This window comes from Dasypus novemcinctus, chromosome 4, assembly GCF_030445035.2.
Source record: "Dasypus novemcinctus isolate mDasNov1 chromosome 4, mDasNov1.1.hap2, whole genome shotgun sequence".
NCBI classification, from domain to species: Eukaryota; Metazoa; Chordata; class Mammalia; order Cingulata; family Dasypodidae; genus Dasypus; species Dasypus novemcinctus.
In genome coordinates, this window is record NC_080676.1 from 81,048,795 (window position 1) to 81,069,066 (window position 20,272).

Here is a 20,272-nt window from a genome sequence, read left to right on the forward strand (position 1 = left end):
AACAGTAATTCTCAAACTTGAGCACGCATAGGAATAATCTGGGGGGCTTGTTATTTCACAGATTGTTGGGCCCCGCTATAAGGTCAGGGCCTGAGAATTTGTATTTCTAACAACTTCCCAGGTAGTGCTGATGCTGCTGGTCTGGGACCACACTCTGAGATCGATTGGCTTAAAAAGTTATTTAGCACACATAAGCATTCTGTAAATGTTTACTTGCCCTATAAATATCATCATCATCATCATCTTCATCATCATCACTGATATTATCATCCACCTGATGGCTTACTACTCACCCTTCAACATCAGCTCAGTGGGTACCTCCTTTCAGCAGTTTCTCCAAATTACTACCTACCTCAAACAGAACTAATTCTTCCTTCACCTGGGTTCCACGAGCACCTCATGTAGAGAACAGCACAGAACCTGAAACACCCTACACAAGAGCGTTGGTCTGAAGGTCTGTTGCCCCCAAGGACTGTGAGGAGCTCTGGCAGGGCACAGTTTTCTATATATCACTGTTTTCCCAACTCACAGCACAGAACCCAGCACATAGGAGGGACTCAAAATATGTTTATCAAAATTACCTTCAAATTAACTAAAGTACTCACTTTCTCCAATGATGCCCTCACTCTGGTCAAATACATATATATATGTAACACATATATATAAATATATATGTTCTTTTTTCCTTTTTCTTTGCATTCTTGATAAATTTTTATTAGGTGCCAGGATTTTTAAGTTTATATGTTCAGGTGTTAGATTTTGCTTATTCATTTAAATATAGTTGAACTTTTTTTCTGGGACACAGTTAAGTAATTTAGAATCAGTTCGACTCTTTGAATCTTCCTTTTCAGCGTTGTTAGCGTAAGTCCAGAACAGCCTTTTAGCCTCAGTGAAATTGGACCCTTAGGAAAGGCAAACCATTCTGAAGACTCACTTCAGTGAGCCACATGTTAGGATTTTTCTACTCTGACTGGAAGGAACATGTACTGTTCCCAGCTCTGTGTGAGCTTCTAGGATTGTTCTGCGTGTTCCCCTCCCATGGTTCTTTTGGGGAGTGTCCTCACCCACATGCATAGATCAGTTGTCAGCCAAAGGCCCAAAAGGACCCCTCCGTAGCTCTCGAGAGTTCTCTTGTGACTCCCTCATCTCTGGTATTTTGTCCCCAAGTTTCTAGGTGTCATGGCCTCTCCAAACTCCAAATTCTGTCTCTTCAACTCAGCAAAATCAACAGCCTCTGTCTGGATTCACCTGCCTCCCTGAGCTACATCTTGGAAAGGCTCTCCAGGCAACTTGGGCCACTTATAGGCATGTTTATTTTTTAGTTTTGGAGGTACCAGGGCCAGTGCTCAACCACTGAGCCACATCAGCTCCCCTAAATAGTTTTTTCATTTGTTTGCTTTTGTTTGTTTTGTTTTTAGGAGGCACCAGAAACTGAGCCTGGGACCTCCCATGCAGGAGGCAGGCACACAATCACTTGAGCCATATCTGCTCCCTGTGTGCTATCTTCTTGATTCCTTCACTCAGGAATCATTATCCTGTGGTTCCTTTTGTCCCAAATCTGAAAACCATCATTTCATATATTTTGTTCAATTTTTAAGTTAAAGTGAAAGGGGAAATCTAGTCCCTGTCACTGCATCCTTAGAGATTGATGTCCAGACTGCCATGTATTTGAATGTCAAAACAGCTCTTCTCTGAATTTATACACACACACATAAATACATATACATGTACATATATATCCTAAATATCAAGAATTTATTAAAATAAGGTAATAGTAATGGAAATACATTGGAATGAAAATATAATGCTGATATAGTGGACAGAACTGATATTCTTAGGATTAAAAAATTTTTTTTCTTTATTAGAGAAGTTGTGGGTACTCAGGCTTTTAAACAGAAGATGTGTTTGGGATCACGTTCTTCAAATTGGTTTAATTATATATATATATATATTATATATATATATAATTTTTTATTAGAGAAGTTGTAGGTTAACAGAAAAATCATGCATAAAATAGAGTTCCCATATACCACACTATTATTAACACCTTGCATTAGTGTGGTAATATTTCTAATGTCCTGAGAAAATATATACCTCTCCAAATTGCAAGAAAAAAATCTTCCATTCCTACAGACAGAATTGAGTATCTGACACCTACTTTGTTACCAACACTACTTTCTATAAAACTGCAAGCTTTTACTAAAACACCACATAGCCTGGATTCAGGTTTAATCAAAAGGTGTTGAAAAATATAAAGATATTTTTAATTCAGGACCAAGCTGAGTGCCTAAGTCTCTTGGGCCTCCCAAGTAAGCACACTGTCAGAGGTTTTGGCAGCATTGTTACCAGCAATAAGGAACCTCAGCCCAGCCTGGAACACAGGGACGCCCTCCACAAGTTCCCTTCCTCTCTTGCTTGTGAGGGAGTTGTAGATTTTGGGTTCTCATCATTTCTATGTATTCTTTAAGTGACAACCTCATTACTAAAAATATTGTCAGTTCTGATGATTGAAAGTCAACCAGAAGTACCTCAGCACATTATTTATGGGCTGTATAATGCATCTTTTGATTGAAGAATTCCACAATTTGTCTTTTAAAAGGAAATGCTGACTGAATCCAGCACCAGGGGGCATAAGGGACAGGACCAGCTAGGAGGGTGGCTGGTAAGACGCGAAGAGGGTCAGGCATTGGATGATGGTGGTGGGAAGGAACAGAAAGGGACTGTTTCTGTTTTGCAGAAATCGGTGGGATTTAGATACAATCTCAATAGATACTAAAGAGACAAGGGAAGAGAAGAAGCAGAGATACCCTTGAGGAGTAGTTCAAATCTGGATTCCATGCTGAACTTCTTCCCACACAAAGAAGGCATCATACATTGTTAAGATATTGGAGAGAGAATTATGGAGAGCTTCTATACCACACCAGGAGTGTGTGATTACTCCTCCTAGACCCAGAAACCCAATTTCTTGTCTCTACACATTGAGGATTGCTTTTTAACTCATACATTTGGAAAACGCTCACAGATAAAAAAGTACTAACTTTACTCCCATATGTGCAAGAACACTCTGGGTGACCAAGAACCTACTTTTGGATCTCCTGTTCTCTGAAGGCCCACTCTCTCCTCTCCATCTCATCCATCATCTTCCTCCTCTTCTCAAACTGGGAGGTGTCACTCAGAGGGGGAAGGGTAGCTTCCCAAGCACGCTTTTCCCGGGCACGTTCTATCATCTCCACCTCAGCTTGTCCTGCCGGAAGACCTCGACCTTGAGGATGAAGCAGCAACACTTTAGAAACAAATGGGTAAACTCGTGTATCTACATATTTATTCTCTTTTAGTTCCTATCCTCTTCTCGAAATTCAAGGGCTATGACAGGATAAAATGATAATAAGAAACTACCTCTGGATGTGCTTCAGCTTGTGTTGTGTTCTTTACTGACTCTTGTTAATAACTGGAGACGTAAGACATTTAAATTGCATGTAAGATGCTGGGAAGTATTTGACGAATATTAAATACCCACTGAATACTCACATGTTGGAATATCCTCTACTGGACAAACCTATATCGTGAACTACAAAGAAATATCAAAGTTCTGAGGTAGGAGAATATGACAAGGGTTAGGGAATTTGGGGGGGACCAAAAAAAAGGGAGAAATTTTTCTAACAGATAATGAAGAAACTAATTATTAGCTGAGATTTCACCATTTTGTCAGCAACAATGAATATACAAGTTAGAGTTATCCTTCATCTCCAATTTTAAGAGTTCAAAGAATAAAGACCCCCAGGTCAAGCCAGACAGGCTGGGCTATTAGATTTCTTTTGGCCAGTCCAACGACACTGAGACCCAGCCATACTTGTGCCTTCCAGAGGGTTAGTTCCTTTAAATCCTTGATTTACAGCATTATCTTTGTGGACCAAAAGGGGGTGAAGAAAACAGGGGCTATAACTTATTTTCTTTTTCTAAAAATATGATTCAGAAAATTACAAGTCCTATTTCTACCACATACAATTACTTCTAATTTTTGCTTTGTTTCTGACCTTTTGTAATGTTTATACTTTAAAAAAGCAAACAAGTAATAATATAAATTCATTATTCTCTTGTTTTTAAAATTAGAATAGTATAGAAAAGCCTGAAAGGTCTTGTGTTCTGATCAGTTTCCTAGAGGTAATCACAATTATGAGTTTGATGGATATCTTACAAAAGCATGTATTACACTGTTTTCTATATAGATATATAGTAAACCATGTACAAATTACTACATATGTATATATGTATAATTGTACTCACTTATATATTACTTTGTGCATCAATATTTTGTGTCTTCTTTGGTAATTTAAAAAACAAAAAAGTATGACAATAATGTAACAAATACTCAGATTTAGCAACGCGCATATTTTATCATATACACTTTACCTTTTTCAATAAAAGAAATAAAAATATTAAAAATAAAGTTGATGTTCTTTTTAACTACCAGATTGAGGCTCGTTCCCCTGTCCCCTCTTCCAAAGTAAACAGTGAAAAGAATTTGGGGTTCTCCTCCCAGTCAATCTTAACAGTTTATAGACACATAGATATGTCTATGAATTATAATAATAAAAGCTAACATTCATTAAGCACTTAAAATATGCCAACACTGTTCTAATCCATTTATTCCTCAACAAATTGCTATTATGTAAATACAATTACCCCTACTTTCCAGATGAGAATCTCATTCCAGTCTCATTTTGAGACTGAGGCACTAAAAGGTTAAGCAACTGGCACAGGGTGGCAGCTGCTTAGTGGTAGAAATCAGGACTTGAACAAGGCAGTCTGTACTTGTTATGACCTTGTACTATTATGACTTACACTATACTCCTCTAATAAAAATAAATAAGAACCAAATATTAATCATATAAAAAAATACAGTATTGTTTTTGCTATTCAATGTATAACTACATGGTATTATTCTGTAGGAACCATTCAGCAACTTGCTTTTCTTACTCAACTTCATTTTGGGGATCTGGCCATATATAAAGAAAGATCTAATTTCATTCTTCCATGTAGGACTCTGCTACATTCAAAGGTTTCTTCTTAGGTGGACATTTGGATTGCTTCTAATTTTTGGATTACACATAATGCTGCAACAAACATCCTTGTAGGGTCTCACTGTGCCCATATGTGAGTTCCTCTAGAGCCCTTATAAATGGAAATGCTGAAGTCTAACAATTAGATCATAAAATATGATAATATAAATTTTTCTGGATATCAAATTTACCTGCATATTTCTGCTTATGCTTTCTGAGATCTCCCGATGGTCCCTCTCCCACAGAGCTTCCTCACTTCCTCCCACATTGCTTCTCCTAATCTCAGCTGCTGAGATTTGTATGGACTGCTTTTTTGCAGTCAGTACAAATATTTAGTATTTCACAGATATTATGTATCATTTAGTTTCACTGAAAATGGAACCTATGGGAGTTTGGTTGTTCTTGCTGCTTTTCTTTAATTTCTGGGAAAAAAGGTGAAGGGGTGCTGATTTACACTGGCATGATTATACTGGGAGTTGGATTGGAATTATTTGAAGGCATACATTATTTTGAGGAAAATTATATCGATTCAAGTATGAATGAGTCTTCCCTTTTGTGAACATGGTGTATCTATCTTTTCATCAAATCTTTTATGTGCTTTAAGAACAATTTATAATTTTTTCCTTAAGTGTATTGCACATGCTTTTATTAAGTGATTTCATAAGTACTTTATTATTTGTTGCTATTGTGAATGGGATTTTTTTCAATTAATTTTCTAATTGGATATTGCTCATATATAGGAAAGCTACTGATCTTTATATGTTGATTTCATAATTAGCTACCTTATTGAATTTTCTTCTTAGTCCTGATCACTTATTTCACTTTATTTTCTAAATGAGCCCATTGCTTTCAAACAGTGACAGTTTTGCTTCTTTCCAATCTTCATACCTCATAACCTCTGGGTTCGAATCTCTTCTGTGTTGCTGAATAGGTGACGACTGTACCATTACCTTTTTTTTTACTTTAAGGGTAAAGCTTCTAATGTTTTACCTTTGGTATTATGTTTACTGAAGCTTGCAAGTAAATACCTTTCAAGTTACTAAAGTTTCCTCCTGTGCCCATTTTATTTAGCGTTTATATTATGAATGAGTGTGTTGAACTTGATCAAATTCTTTTTCTGCATCTATTGAAACATTTTCCTGCATTTTCTGTTAAAAGGTGAGTTATATTGATTGGTTTTCTGATACTGTAGCAAATTCAATTTCTGTGATTAACCTGTTTTTTCATGCTAAGTCACTCTTTTAAAACACTGCAATACTTGATTGCTGGTATCTTATTTCATTTTTTTTCATATTTGCTTATAAGTGAGATCGGCCTGCAATTTGCCTTTCTAGTACTATTCTTATTCAGTTTTCAAAACAAGGCTCTACTAGCCTCATAAAATGAATAAATTAATTTATATTCTCTCTCTATCTTTGCTGAAATAATTTGCATAAAGCAGGGTTTATTTGTTCCTTGAAGTAGTGGTAAATTTACCTATAAAATTGGTTGGGCCTGGTAGTTTTAAAAGGATTAATTTTTTTAACCAAGTCAATTTCTATACTTACTCTTCTATTTGACCTTGCTATTTCTTCTTGAAGCTATTTTAGTCATTTATATATATATTTTAATTGCATATTTTATCTAATTTTCATAGTATTCTCTTATATTTTTCAAAATCATTTACTATGCAATTATGTCATCCCCCCTTCCCATCCTAATATTGTGGGTTTGCTTCTTCCATTTTTTTTTTCTCAATGTGTCTTAGAGAATTGACTATATTGTTGATCTTTACCCAAAAAATTATGTTATGGTCTTAAGGATCATTTGTTTTGTCTTCTTAAAAATCTCTATTATTAATTTCTGATTTTAACTTTATTATTCACTTAACTTGCACAGCACTAGGAACACTGCTTGGCACATAGTCAGCACTCAGTAGTTTTTCTTAGTACTTACAGTGTCATCCTTCTTCACTATGTCATTATTTTTCTCTTTTTATACAAACATTGCATTAAAGTATAACATATATACAAATAGGTGCACAACTGAACATATAACCAGCACCCAGATCAAGGAACAGAATATTACCAGATTCCCAGAAGTGCCCAGAACGTTCCCTAACAGCCTCTACCCTCCCCAAGAATAACCACCATCCTGACTCCTAACATCTTAGTTTAGTTTTGCTTCGTTTTGAACTTTATGTAAATGGAATCAAAGTGTAGATACTCTGTCGACTTCTTTTGCTCAACATTGCATATGTGAGATTCTAGCTGTCCTTTCACTCTCATTGCTGTATAGTGTTCCATTATGTGAATATACAGTATTTTATGATGGACATTTGGGTTGTTTCCAGTTTGGGATCATTATGAACAGTGCTGCTATGAACATTCTTGCACATACCTTTTAGTGAACACACATATGTATTTCTATTAGAACTATGTACGCATTTTTCTTTAATATGTAACTAGTAATAGGAATGAAATTGCTGGATCATAGGATATGAGTGTGTTCAGCTTTAGTAGATACTGCGTAGCCTAGTTTTGAGGCCAGGAGAAGTCCTAATCAAGTCATCAGCTTTCTTCCCAAAGACTGGTGTTTTGGGGCTGGCTGCCAATGATCCTTGGGCCCTGGCCCCTATGTCACATGACAATGCACACGTTGGCCTCTCCTGGCCTTTCCCTTCTCTTCCAGGTTCTGCTGACCTTCAGCTTACTCCCCTGACTTTCTATCTGTTTGAATGTCAGTTTGCTTATAAAGGACTCCAGTTATAAGATTAAGATTCATCCTGAATGAGTTGGGCCACACCTTAACTGATGTAACCTCATCAAAATGTCCTACTTAAAATGGGTTCAAACCCACAGGAATAGATCAAATTTGAGAATATTTTTTATGGGGTACCTAGCTCCAAATCACTACACTGCCAAACAGTTTTCTAAAAATGGTTGTACCCACACAACACAGTATATGAAATTCTAGTTGATCCAAAACCTTATCATCACTTGGTAATGTCAGTCTTTTTATTAATTTTTTTTAAAGATTTATTTATTTATTTATTTCTCTCCCCTTCCCCCCCCCCACCCCGGTTGTCTTTTCTCTGTGTCTATTTTGCTGCATCTTCTTTGTCCGCTTCTGTTGTTGTCAGCAGCACAGGAATCTGTGTTTCTTTTGGTTGCGTTATCTTGTGTCAGCTCTCCGTGTGTGCAGCGCCATTCCTGGGCAGGCTGCACTTTCTTTGGCGCTGGACAGCTCTCCTTACGGGGCGCACTCCTTGCATGTGGGGCTCCCCTACGTGGGGGACATCCCGCATGGCACAGCACTCCTTGTGTGCATCAGCACTGCTCATGGACCAGCTCCACATGGGTCAGGGAGGCCCGGGGTTTGAACCACAGACCTCCCATGTGGTAGACGGAAGCCCTGACCACTGGGCCAAGTCCACCGCCCTGTCAGTCTTTTTAATATTAGCTATTCTGGCAAGTGTATAATGGTATCACATTGGGTTTTAATTTGCATTTCCATAATGATTTATCAAATCATTATTGCTCCATTTGTTTATAGGCCATTTGGATACCCTTTTTATGAAGTGCCTGTTCACATCCTTTGTCCATTTTTCTATTAGGTTGTCATTTTCTGATCGATTTATAGGACTTCTTTGTATGTTCTGATTGTATCATATATAGGTATTGCACATATCTTCTCCCAATCTGAGACTTGTCATTTCACTATGTTAACTGTTTTTGGATGAGCAAAAGTTCTTAATTTTAACAAGAACTAATTTATCATTTCCCCTGCACAGTTAGGACTTTTTCATCCTATTTAATAAATTCTTTGCCTATCAAGGTCATGAAAATAATCTCCTATGTTTTCATCTAAAAGCTTTATTTGTTTTACCTTTCACATTTTGACTTATATAGTCCATCTGGAATTGATTTTTGTTTATGGTATGAAGTAGGAATCAAGATTCACCTTTTTCAAGATGAGTATCTGCACTATTTATTGAAAAGACCATTCTTTTTCTACTGCACTATAGTGTCACCTTTGCCATAAATCAGATGATATTTATGTGCGGGTCCATTTCTAACCTCTCTGTTCTGTCCCAATGATATATTTGTCTATCTTTGAGAATATACCACACTGTCTTAATCACCGCAGCTTTAGAAGTCTTTATATTTGGTAATATAAGTCTTCCACCTCTATTCTATTTCTTCACTTTTGCCTTAGCTACTCCTGACCCTTTCATATTTCCATATTAATTTTAGAATCAACTTATTAATTCATACACACACACACAATCTATTGGTTTTTTTTTTAACTGAGATTGCATCAAAGTTTGCTTTTTCCATGTGGATATCAGAAGCATACTGAAAAGGTCTCCTTTTCCCCACTGAATTACAGTGATGTCTTTCTCATATACCAAACGACTGTAAATGTGGAGTGAGGACTCTGCCAGGTCAAAGGAGCCAAAACTATTATTATTTCCTTGAAATGCTACAGCCAATTATCTCCACATTTACATCTTAATGGATAGTTAGATCTACAACAAATTGGCCATGGCCTACCCCAGCAGATTCTACAGACATCATTTATGTGAAACTCATTAATCATATGGTTCAACTCTTCTAAATCCCTGCTAAATTTTGATAGCTTAATCTGAAAGAGGAACATTGAAACCTTCTGCTATAAATAGGGATTTGTCTATTTTTCCTTGTAATTCAATCGATTTTGCTTTATATATTTTTAGACTATGTAGGATACCAACAAGCAATACTGGTGGATTGTTCCTTTTGTAATTATTATTATATACCCTTCGTTGTCCCTTTTAATGTTTTTCTGATTAACATTGGTCTAATTTTTTTTTTAAGATATTTTTTTCTCTCCCCTTCTCCTGCCCCACTCCCCCGTTGTCTGCTCTCTGTGTCCATTTGCTGTGTGTTCTTCTTTGTCCGCTTGCGTTCTTTGTCAGTGGCAGTGGGAATCTGTGTCTTTTTTTGTTGCATCACCTTTCTGCATCAGCAATCTGTGTGTGCAGCACCACTCCTGGGCAGGTTGCACTTTTTTCACACAGGGCGGCTCTCCTTGTGCGTGGGGCTCCCCCACGCTGGGGACACCCCTGTGTGGCACAGCACTCCTTGCGTGCATCAGTACTACGCATGAGCCAGTTTACTACATGGGTCAGGAGGCCCTGGATTTGAACCCTGGACCTCCTATGTGGTAGGCAGATGCTCTATTGGTTGAGCCAAAACCACTTCCCTGGTCTAATATTAACATTGCTAAACCAGTTTTCTTTCAGTTAGCTTTTAGTATATTTTTCCACCCCTTTATTGTCTCACTTTGATATATTGTGATCACTAAATATCTGAACATTTTTCTGACATCTATATATTTTATATTTACTGTATTTTTTCTTTGCTTTTTTTCCTTCTCTGCTTTGTTATTTCTTCGTTTTCCTCCTGTGAAATTTGAAGAATTATATATGTGTGTGTGTGTGTGTATGTGTATATATATATATATATTTTTTTTTTTTTTTTGGTGCATACCCATACATTTTTTTTTTTTAATTCCCCCCCCTCCACTTGCGGCTTGTTTTGCTGTCTGCTCTCTGTGTCCATTTGCTGTGTGTTCTTCTGTGTCTGCTTGTCTCCCTTTGTTGCATCATCTTGCTGCACCAGCTCTCCATGGGGAGAAGGCCGTCAGTTCTCCGCAGGGCACAGGTCAGCTTGACTTCACAAGGAGTCCCTGGGATGCAAACCCAGGGCCTCCCATATGGTAGACGGAAGGCCAATCGACTGAGCCACAGCCGCTTCCTTACCCATATATTTTTTAACTTACAAATTTCAATTTATAATTTTCCAATAAAGTCTAAAGTAATTAATCTCCTCCCAAAAAAAAGCAGAATTGTCTCACAGCATGCTTTATTCTTATTTCTTCCCAATATCTGAGGTAATTTTCATCTTCAACAGTGATACTCATAATGTGTTTCTTAGACCAACAGTATCATCACCTGAAAACTTACTAGAAATGCAGCTTCTTCAGCCACTTCAGACCTAATGTATCAGAAACTCTGAAGTAAAGGCAGGAATTTGTGTTTTAACAAGCTCACTGCTGATTCTTATTCATCCTCAAGTTTAAGAAGCACTGATCTAGAGCAGAGGTCAGCAAACCTTTTCCGTAAAGGGTCACTCAATAAGTATTCTAGACTTTATGGGCTACATAATCTCTGCAGCAACTATTCAATTCTGCCATTGTAGCATGAAAGCAGCATACACAATGCATAAACAAATGAGAAAGGCTGTTGTCCCCATATAAGTTATTTAGGATCACTGAAATCTTCATATAATAGTCACATGTCACAAAAATAATACCTTTTACAACTGTTTACAACCACTTAATATAAAAAACCATCCTTAGGTCACAAACCATATAAAGGCAGGGAATAATCAATTTGACCTGTTTGTCATAGTTTGCAAACCCAACTCTAGAGTTTTAGTACTTGCTTTTAGAAAAAGCATTACCATTTTTAAAAATACAACTCTTTCAAAATTTAAGTACATATTTTTCTCTTTTTTTCCTTACCATTATTGTTAAATTCTGCTCTTTCCTTCTGAGTTCATTTTTCTTACTTTAATTCTCCTTTTACTGGATTAATAGCTAACATGGAATGTGTATTTACATATTAGACACTTTAAGCACATTACATAAAGACTTTCCTTCATCCTTAAATATCTTATTATTCTGTATGAAAATATCTTTATTTCACCCTCACTCCTAAGTAGAAGTTTGGCTGGTAAAAGAATTCTAGGTTTGGGGAAGCAGATGTGGTTCAAGCAATTGGGCTCCTGTCTACCATATAGGAGGTCCAGGGTTCGATACCCAGGTCCTCCTGGTGAAGGCAAGCTGGCCCGTGTGGCACGCTGGTCCACACAGAGTGCTGGCGCAGCAAGATGACACAACAAAAAGAGACACAGAGGAGAGACAATAAGAGATGTAGCAGAACAGGGAGCTGAGGTAGCACAAGAGAATGATCACTGCTCTCCCACTCTGGAAGGTCCCAGGATCAGTTTCCAGAGTTGCCTAATGAGAATACAAGCAGACACAGAAGAACACACAGTGAATGGACACAGAGAGCAGACAATGGAGGGAGTGGGGAGAAATGATTTTTTTAAAATAATTTTTTAAAAAAAGGAATTATAGGTTTGCAATTATTTCCCTTCAGTACTTGAAAGATACTACTCCAATGGGAAGCGGACTTGGCCCAGTGGATAGGGCATCCGCCTAACACATGGGAGGTCCGCGGTTCAGACCCCGGGCCTCCTTGACCCGTGTGGAGGTGGCCCATGCGCAATGCTGATGCACACAGGGAGTGCCATGCTGCGCGGGGGTGTCCCCCATGTGGGGGAGCCCCACACACAAAGAGTGTGCCCCATAGGGAGAGCCACCCAGGGTGAAAGAGGGTACAGCCTGCCCAGGAGTGGCACCACACACATGGAGAACTGACACAATAAGATGACACAACAAGGGGAGACTCGGATTCCCAGTGCCGCTGATAGGGATAGGAGTGGTCACAGAAGAACACACAGTGAATGGACACAGAGAGCAGACAATGGGGGGAGGGGGGAGAAATAAATTAAAAAAATAAATCTTAAAAAAAATAAATAAATAAAGATACTACTCCAAAATATTAATCTGGTTTTTGTTTTTCTGTAAGTTATCTGACTTTTTCTCTTTCTGTGCTTTCCTTTTTTTCCCCTTGCTATTACAATATATCTAGGGTGAGGTTTTTTAATTGCTGTTTTTGTTTTTTTAACTTATCCTGTTTAATACTCAATGGAATTCTGCAATCTGTGGGATCCTGTCTTCCTTCAGCTTTGGGAGATTCTCTGCCCTATCATTTCTTTCATTGCTTCTCTACCATTCTCTCAATTCTCAATTTCTGGAGCTTATAATCCTATCATCCATGGCTGTTACCTTTTCTTTCATCTTGTTCCATCTCTGTATGTTGTACTCTGGAATATTTCTTCATTCCATCTTCCATTTCACTAATTTACTTTTCCACTCCATCTATTCTACTATTGAGACTATATTATTTGAAAATGTATATTTTTCCTTCCCAATGATTCCAATCTGTTCTGGGGTATGGCTCCAGATTAGGCATTTGCCCAGTGAAGCATTTCTGATCCCCTGCCAGGCTCTCTTGCTTTAGAGGTCCTGGCTCTGGTTCTCCTGCAGCTCATTGCCAAGTCCCTATCACATCAAGAGATGATGACTAAAGCCCCAGGCAGGAATGCCCAACTCAGCTCCAGCAATAAAGATAAACTGGCAAGCATCAGGAGAAAGGCTTTGCCCCATCCAGTTTAGGGAGATAACTCAGATGTGGCCCCCTAGCATCCACAGGTCATGTGACCTCAGCCCTTACTCACCATCAAAGGTTCTGTTATTTCATTCTTGTAGGAAGAAGTCTCTATTTCTAGATTATGAAGATTTTCTTTCCTTGTTTTCAACTGTGGCTATGTGTTTATTAACTTTTCTCTATGTTTTTTATGTGTTCAGCACAGAAGGGAAAGGTTTCAGCTTATTATTAATGTCATCTGTACCTGAAAGTAGAGCCTCTGCTTTAAAGAATGCTCAATCTGGCTTCATTAAGTGAACCAGGAAACATGAACCAGAACTGTAGCTCAGACATGAATATGTTCATTGCCAGTGATGCAGACCTGATCACAGCTATCTGTTACAATGGGGGAAAAACAAGCAATCTCATATTAATAAAAATCTTTACAGTGTACCAACGATCTCTATAATTTTGGATGAGTCCATTATTCTCTCTGGCTCTCAGTTTCCAGTCATAATCAAGGGAGTTAGGGAAGATAATTGCTAAAGATCTCCTCTCTCATTAATTTTCATGGTTTCACATAACACAGGCCCAGGGCATATTTTATTACATTCTAAGAGTGAATTTTTGAGCCTAAAAGATATTTAGCATTTCAGAGATACTATCATAAGAAATGATTCAAATGATGTCAATTTTGATGTGACATGTTGTCTAAAATACTTTTAGCTCTTGTCCTTAGCAGTCACTGTGAAAAGAGGGGCTCAAAGAGCTGTATATATATATATATATTTTTTTTTCCCTTGGACTTGATGTTCAAATAATGCTAAATTTAACTATTCGAAAAAAATTGTGACACGGAAAGAATATGGACAATCTACTCAAGACATATGAAAGATCAGATGTAGCCAGCATCTCTGCCTATCAAGGAAATGAAGCCCAGAAGAGAACTGCCATTAAAGTAGGCTGATTTAAAAGTGTGCTATATCGGTACCCCAAGGCATACAACCACCCTACAAAAAGTTTGAAAAATAGAGGAGAAAAAAATCTAATATACACATAATTTTGAATTCTTGTTATTTTATTAAACATTATATGGTTTAAATGTTAACACCATTTATTATTGTTATTGTGCTGCTTTTCTTTTAGCAAAATTAAACAGAAATTAGGGGGAAAAAACAAAAACTATTTTCAACCTGCTTCACTCCGTTCTAATACCAACAGGCATCTACAGGCATTACAGTTTGCAGTCCTGCCCTAAGAGGCATTTAAATTGGTTACCATTTGTGACCAAATAATGACTTGTAGAGCTGAAATGTCTGTGTATCACAGCAGCCCTACTGTCTTATTAGGAATTAAAACTGAACAAATGACTGACCAGAGTGTAATGTGCCTATAGCTGAGATAACTGTATAAATGGCCAAGCATCTTTATTACAGGTAGTAATACTTACTCCCTCCAATGAGGGAACGAAATACTAGATTCTTTTTTATTTTCCCTGCCAAACTTGATTCCAAATAATAATTACTTGAAAATAATCCTGTGAAGAAGATGGTAAGGACTGTTGGCCATTCAGTATCAGAATGAATGGCCTGGATCACTTTCAATCCAATTGCTAATATTCTGTCAGTAATAGTTAAAATAAAGGAGAAAGAAAAACATAATCTTTGGTACTGGTACCCCTGTTAAGAAAAGTAAACTTCTAAGCAAGCTCTCAGAAGTCATTCTGTAGAGATGGTATAGTTAATAAAGGAAGAATATCTGATAAGTCTTACCTCTGCTATTTTGTGTTAATTCCAGGACAATATCTATAGAGAAAACTGCTTATTCTACTATCACTTTTGCATTTCTGCAGAATGTAATGAATTAATCCCGGTATTAAAATCTTCACATGACAAAGTGAGCTGTAAAAATCAGATTCTCAAGCACTGATAAAGTGGTAAGGTAGTTATCTCAAATATTCCAAAGTTATATAAATATTGGGTGGGGAGGGGGTGTAAACCATGGTATATTGCAAGTTGATTAAACTACTGAAAAGCAGCTTTTTGCTTCAGCTATCAATCTCTTGTCCACTCAGACTTACGGTGCATACTGAAAGAGACTATGGACCCAGAAACAAACCTTTACTTTGAAAGCTGATATCAGCTATTTTTTTTAAACTTTACAGCTCAGAAACACTGAACTACAGAGTTTTAATCATTGCTGATATACCTTGGGCTAAGGCCCATAGGGAGAGAACCTGTGGTCTTTTGCCCTACAACTCTCAATTCTAATGGACTAAAAGGGTAAAATGTCCTTAACCCAGAGCCCTGCAACTGACTAAAATTATAGGTATAATATGTGAATCAGTGTGTACATCAATGCATATGTGCATGGTATTCACATTTTTCTGTCGTGAATGTTGGCAGCTTTCTTCAGTCTCTCAAAGGAGTCCAAGACCACAAAAAGTTAAGAATCACTGCTCTAAGGCTGTCTTCAAATTGGTGCAAATGGAGCTAAGCAGAAACTACTCAATGGCATTCTTCCTTTCCTCTTGTCCCTACTAGTCAATTCCTGTGCTTTACGTTGGCTTTATCATAACAAAATCTTCTTAAAGGGAAAGCTAAGGCTGAAGCTTACCTGTATTCTTTTGTTGTTTTTCTACCCTTTGCTGGTTGCAAACAGAAAGCAAACAAGGTCAGTCTAAGCAGCCAAGTGAGAGTTCTTAGGTAATTATTTTTTGTTGGTTACATAGTATTAATTAGTACCTAAGAAAGAAAACACTGTGCAGTTCCTCTTTTGAAAGTATGCTTAAATAATAAACCATTATTTAAAACCTGACAAGTTGTTTAAAAGCTGGAAGGGTGACTGGATATAAAGTATGCTCAGAATGACATGGAGCACTGACCCAGCCCTAGGAAGCAAGGGCGCTGATTCTGGCAGCATCTCTGGGACTAGGTGGCTTTGGTTAAGCCTCAGCGTCTTAATATATGCAATGAACTGGAAGGACTAGATCTAAACATTTCCCTGAATTCCCACATACCATCAAAAGCAAAAAGTACTCTGCATGTTGGCAAAAGCCAGGATTTCAAAAAATTCAACTCATATCCACATTTTCCTTTCATAATAGAAAATCCTTCATACCTTTAGCTACAATTTTTCCCTTGCTTCTCCCTAGTCCCAGATTGGTACAGATAACTTAGACACTGGATACCTACTAGCTTGGTGTTCACAGAAATCAGTAAGTAAATAGCCTATATTCTACTAAAGTTATAGCTCAAATTCTTTACCAAAAGAGTCCAATATAAAAATATGGTCTAGACACATTTCCAATTTTATTAAGAAATTTTAACATTCAAAAACAATTTTTATATGTAAGTAGCCCATCTATAATATAAAGTACCTTATCTAAAAATATTTGTAGCATAATAGACTGAATTTTAAATATATGATTTTTTTCCCAAAACATTTTATTCTCTATACACTAATGAAGTAATGCTAGTGTAGTGAGTTGTGGGAACTGAATGAAACGATGCGTGCAAAGCATTTAGTACAGTGCATGGCACTGAGAAGGAAATCAATAAAAGTCATTATTATTAAAATCCATAGGTACTAAACATTATCTCACTTTACATATCACTCACTTAGGCTTCCAGGTATTTTTTTATGAATAGAACTGGTTGGCCACCATCTGCACATGCAAATGCAATACATGAACACAAACACACAAACACACATATAACACAAATTATACCTGCTCCAGACACCCAAAGCAAAAATGAGTGCCCACATAGACCCATTCCTCATACCCACTGACTCCTAAATTCAAAATAAGTCACATACTTCTTTCACAAAAATAATATGCACCAACTCACAACACCCATACAGAAATACATAAACCTAGATAAAATACATACTTTCACACATACCCACCCTTACACATCAACCATTACCTAGATTAAATGTGACCATAAAGTCATTAGAAGAGTGTTATTTGTGCCATGTAGGGTTTAGCCCCCTCACTTTCTTTTTTCTTTTTTAGTTTAATACTAACTTAATTTTTAAATTATTTTTATTTTTAAATAAGCTTTAGAATCAAAAATGTTACATAAAAAATATAAGGGATTCCCACATGCCCCACTCCATCCTCCTCTCACACTTGCCCACTTCAACATCCCTCATTAGTGTGGTATATTTGTTTTAACTGATGAACACATATTGAAGCATTGCTACTAACCATGGATTACAGTTTACATTACAGTTTACACTCTGTCCCAACCCTGACTTTCTGATCAGATATTGTGCACTGACTCAGACAAACACTCCTACATACATAAACATACATAAAAAAAGATACATAAACCTGTTAAATAGCTTTAGTGTTATGAGGAGGTGAAACAGAACAAGAATCACTGGGCTAGACAATAGAAAACCTAGATTCTAGTCCCATATTTGCTTTTTATTGATTTATGATCTTAGCCAATTCAAGCGACTTTTCTGAGTTTTTCCTCCTTTCTGTAAAATAGATATGTCTACTACCAACCTCACATGACCTTTGCAAGATTAAAGTAAAATAAGGCATGTAAAGGATTTTTTAAAATAAATTGTGAGATATTTTGGTGACATAAAATATTATCATTTTATATATGTATATGCATACAATAAAACTGATATGTACATATATATGTATATGTATACAATAAAACTGATACGTAAAGTAGTATGGATTAGGTCAATGAAAAGGAATTGATTCACTGGGAGAAACAGGTGAGGATGGTAGTGTGTGGTCAGCAAAGCAACCACAAAATTAAGCTGAAATATAACTTCAGCTTTAGGGATAGAACAAGCCTACTTACAATGAAAAGGAAGCATCTCTCTTTGGAAAAAAACTATCAGAAAAATAATGAGTCTGTTAAATAGCTCTATTGAGCAAGACACTTTTAAGGGCAACATTTAAACCACACTTTCCTCTATGTACATCATTTCCAAGAACTCAGTAGCATGCATGGTTATCAGTAATGTCATCTGCAAATATTAAAGCGAATTACCAACTCACCCCAAGTAAGAGTAGCCAGGGTCAAGAGTTCAGGGATAGAGTCCTGACATATTACATACTCTGGAGAATATGGATCCGTTTGAACTTCAGCATCCCGATAATCAGTCTGAGTGCCCACTGTACACTTTGAAGGGATGGATGGGTACTTAGTAGAGGCAGGAGGAAAAGTATATGGTTCTGTCCTAAAAGGGGAAAATTGTTTAAAAATTTTAAACTTCATATGATCACTTAGAATACTATACCTACAAGTAGAAATAAATCCTTCAGCTTCATTAACTCCATTTCCCCTTTAAACATCGACAGGAAACAGAGTTATGAACCCAATGTAACCAGCATTGTGCCAAATAATCTTTAGAAATTTTCTTGTAATTTTCACTTTTTCCAAGAAACTGAAGATGAGAAAAACCCAGGTCTATTTTCCGAAGTGCCTAATTATCTGTGTATCATAGGGCAGGGTTATAGTATAAGGCTATAAAGGGTGGATTCTAGAATGTTACACAGACTCCTGAACTTACATTCCCTAGTTTCTTTCTTCTCAGCTTTCAGTTACACACCCAAACTTAGCTGTTTCCCTCCAGAATACAGGAAGAGAGGGAAAAAAAGGTGTTTTCTGTGTTGCTGTTTTTTTAAAGACTCTTTCTGGAGAGATGATTCAATAATTAATATTGGGATCATTAGGTTACCTATGTGAAAAAGTTACCTCATTCCTTGCACAAAAATAAATTCCAGGTATTTTTAAAAATTTAATGTCAAAATTGAGACTATAAAAGTACTAATTGGAAGCATAAATAAATATATATATATATATATTTTTTTAAGATTTATTGTTTACTTATTTCTCTCCCCTTCCCCTGTTCCCCCCCCCCCCCCCCCATTGTCTGCTTTCTGAGTCCATTTGCTATGTGTTCTATGTCTGCTTGCATTATCTGATGGTACTGAGAAACTGCTTGTCTTTTTTGTTGCATCATCTTGCTGCGTTAGCTCTCCATGTGTGCAGCACCACTCCTGGGTGGGCTGTGCTTTTTTCACACAGGGCAGCTCTCCTTGCAGGCACACTCCTTGCACGTGGGGGTCCCCTATGCAGGGACGCCCCTGCGTGGCACAGCACTCCTTGCACATGGCAGCACTACGTGTGGGCCAGCTTACCACACGGGACCCTCTGTACGGTAAACAGACACTCTATCTGTTGAGCCACATCCACTTCCCATAAATATATATTTATATAAACTTTGAGTAAGGAGGTCCTTTTAAACTTGGCTCAAAGCCAGAAACTACCAAAGAATGTGATCACTAGAAGTGAATTTAAGTTTATACTGCTACACCTAAAAATATCATAAACAAATTTAAAAGGTGAATGTCAAACTAGAAAAAAGGTTTTACAACATATATAATAAAAAGTTAGGTACCCTTTCTATATAAAAATCCCTTATAAATCAATAAGACAATTGAATACCCCACACAAAAAAAATGGGCAAAACATAATTTCAAAACAAGAAATAAAACAAATGAAAAGATAATGAACAAAACTGGAAATTAAAGAGAAGGAAAATAAAACAACAATGTAGTCTTACTATATATCACATTAGCAAAGATTAAAAGAACTGAAAGTACCTAACATTGATGAAATTATGAAGAGCCAGTCATTTTCATAATCTCTTGGTGAAAATACAAATTGGTACATTCTGATTGAGGTAATTCGTCAATATATATCAAACCCTTAAAAATACATTTTTGCCCCAGCAATTGTACTTCTAGGAAATAAATGGAAAAGTATATAAAGATAATATGTAAGCATGCTCATAATGTTTCATTTACAAGAGTAAAAAAACAGAAGCAACTTAAATGATCACCATCAATAGAAAAATTGTTTTAAAAAAA

The 20,272-nt window shown here is 36.8% G+C and overlaps 1 protein-coding gene across 3 annotated transcripts in view; it reads right to left on the reverse strand.

The window, feature by feature from the left end:
- The window catches only part of CFAP91 (cilia and flagella associated protein 91), a 115,613-nt gene that overhangs the window by 83,102 nt on the left and 12,239 nt on the right, over window positions 1-20,272 (reverse strand). For all 3 annotated transcript variants that reach the window (XR_009185547.1, XM_004480770.4, XM_023585296.2), the window contains exons 6-7: window positions 18,395-18,576; window positions 3,085-3,262 (exon numbers count right to left, since the gene is read on the reverse strand). Coding sequence is in view for 2 of the 3 variants with exons in the window: in XM_004480770.4 (XP_004480827.2) it covers window positions 3,085-3,262; window positions 18,395-18,576 (360 nt within the window). In the remaining variant the exon portion in view is untranslated. The remainder of the gene's footprint in view (window positions 1-3,084; window positions 3,263-18,394; window positions 18,577-20,272) is intronic.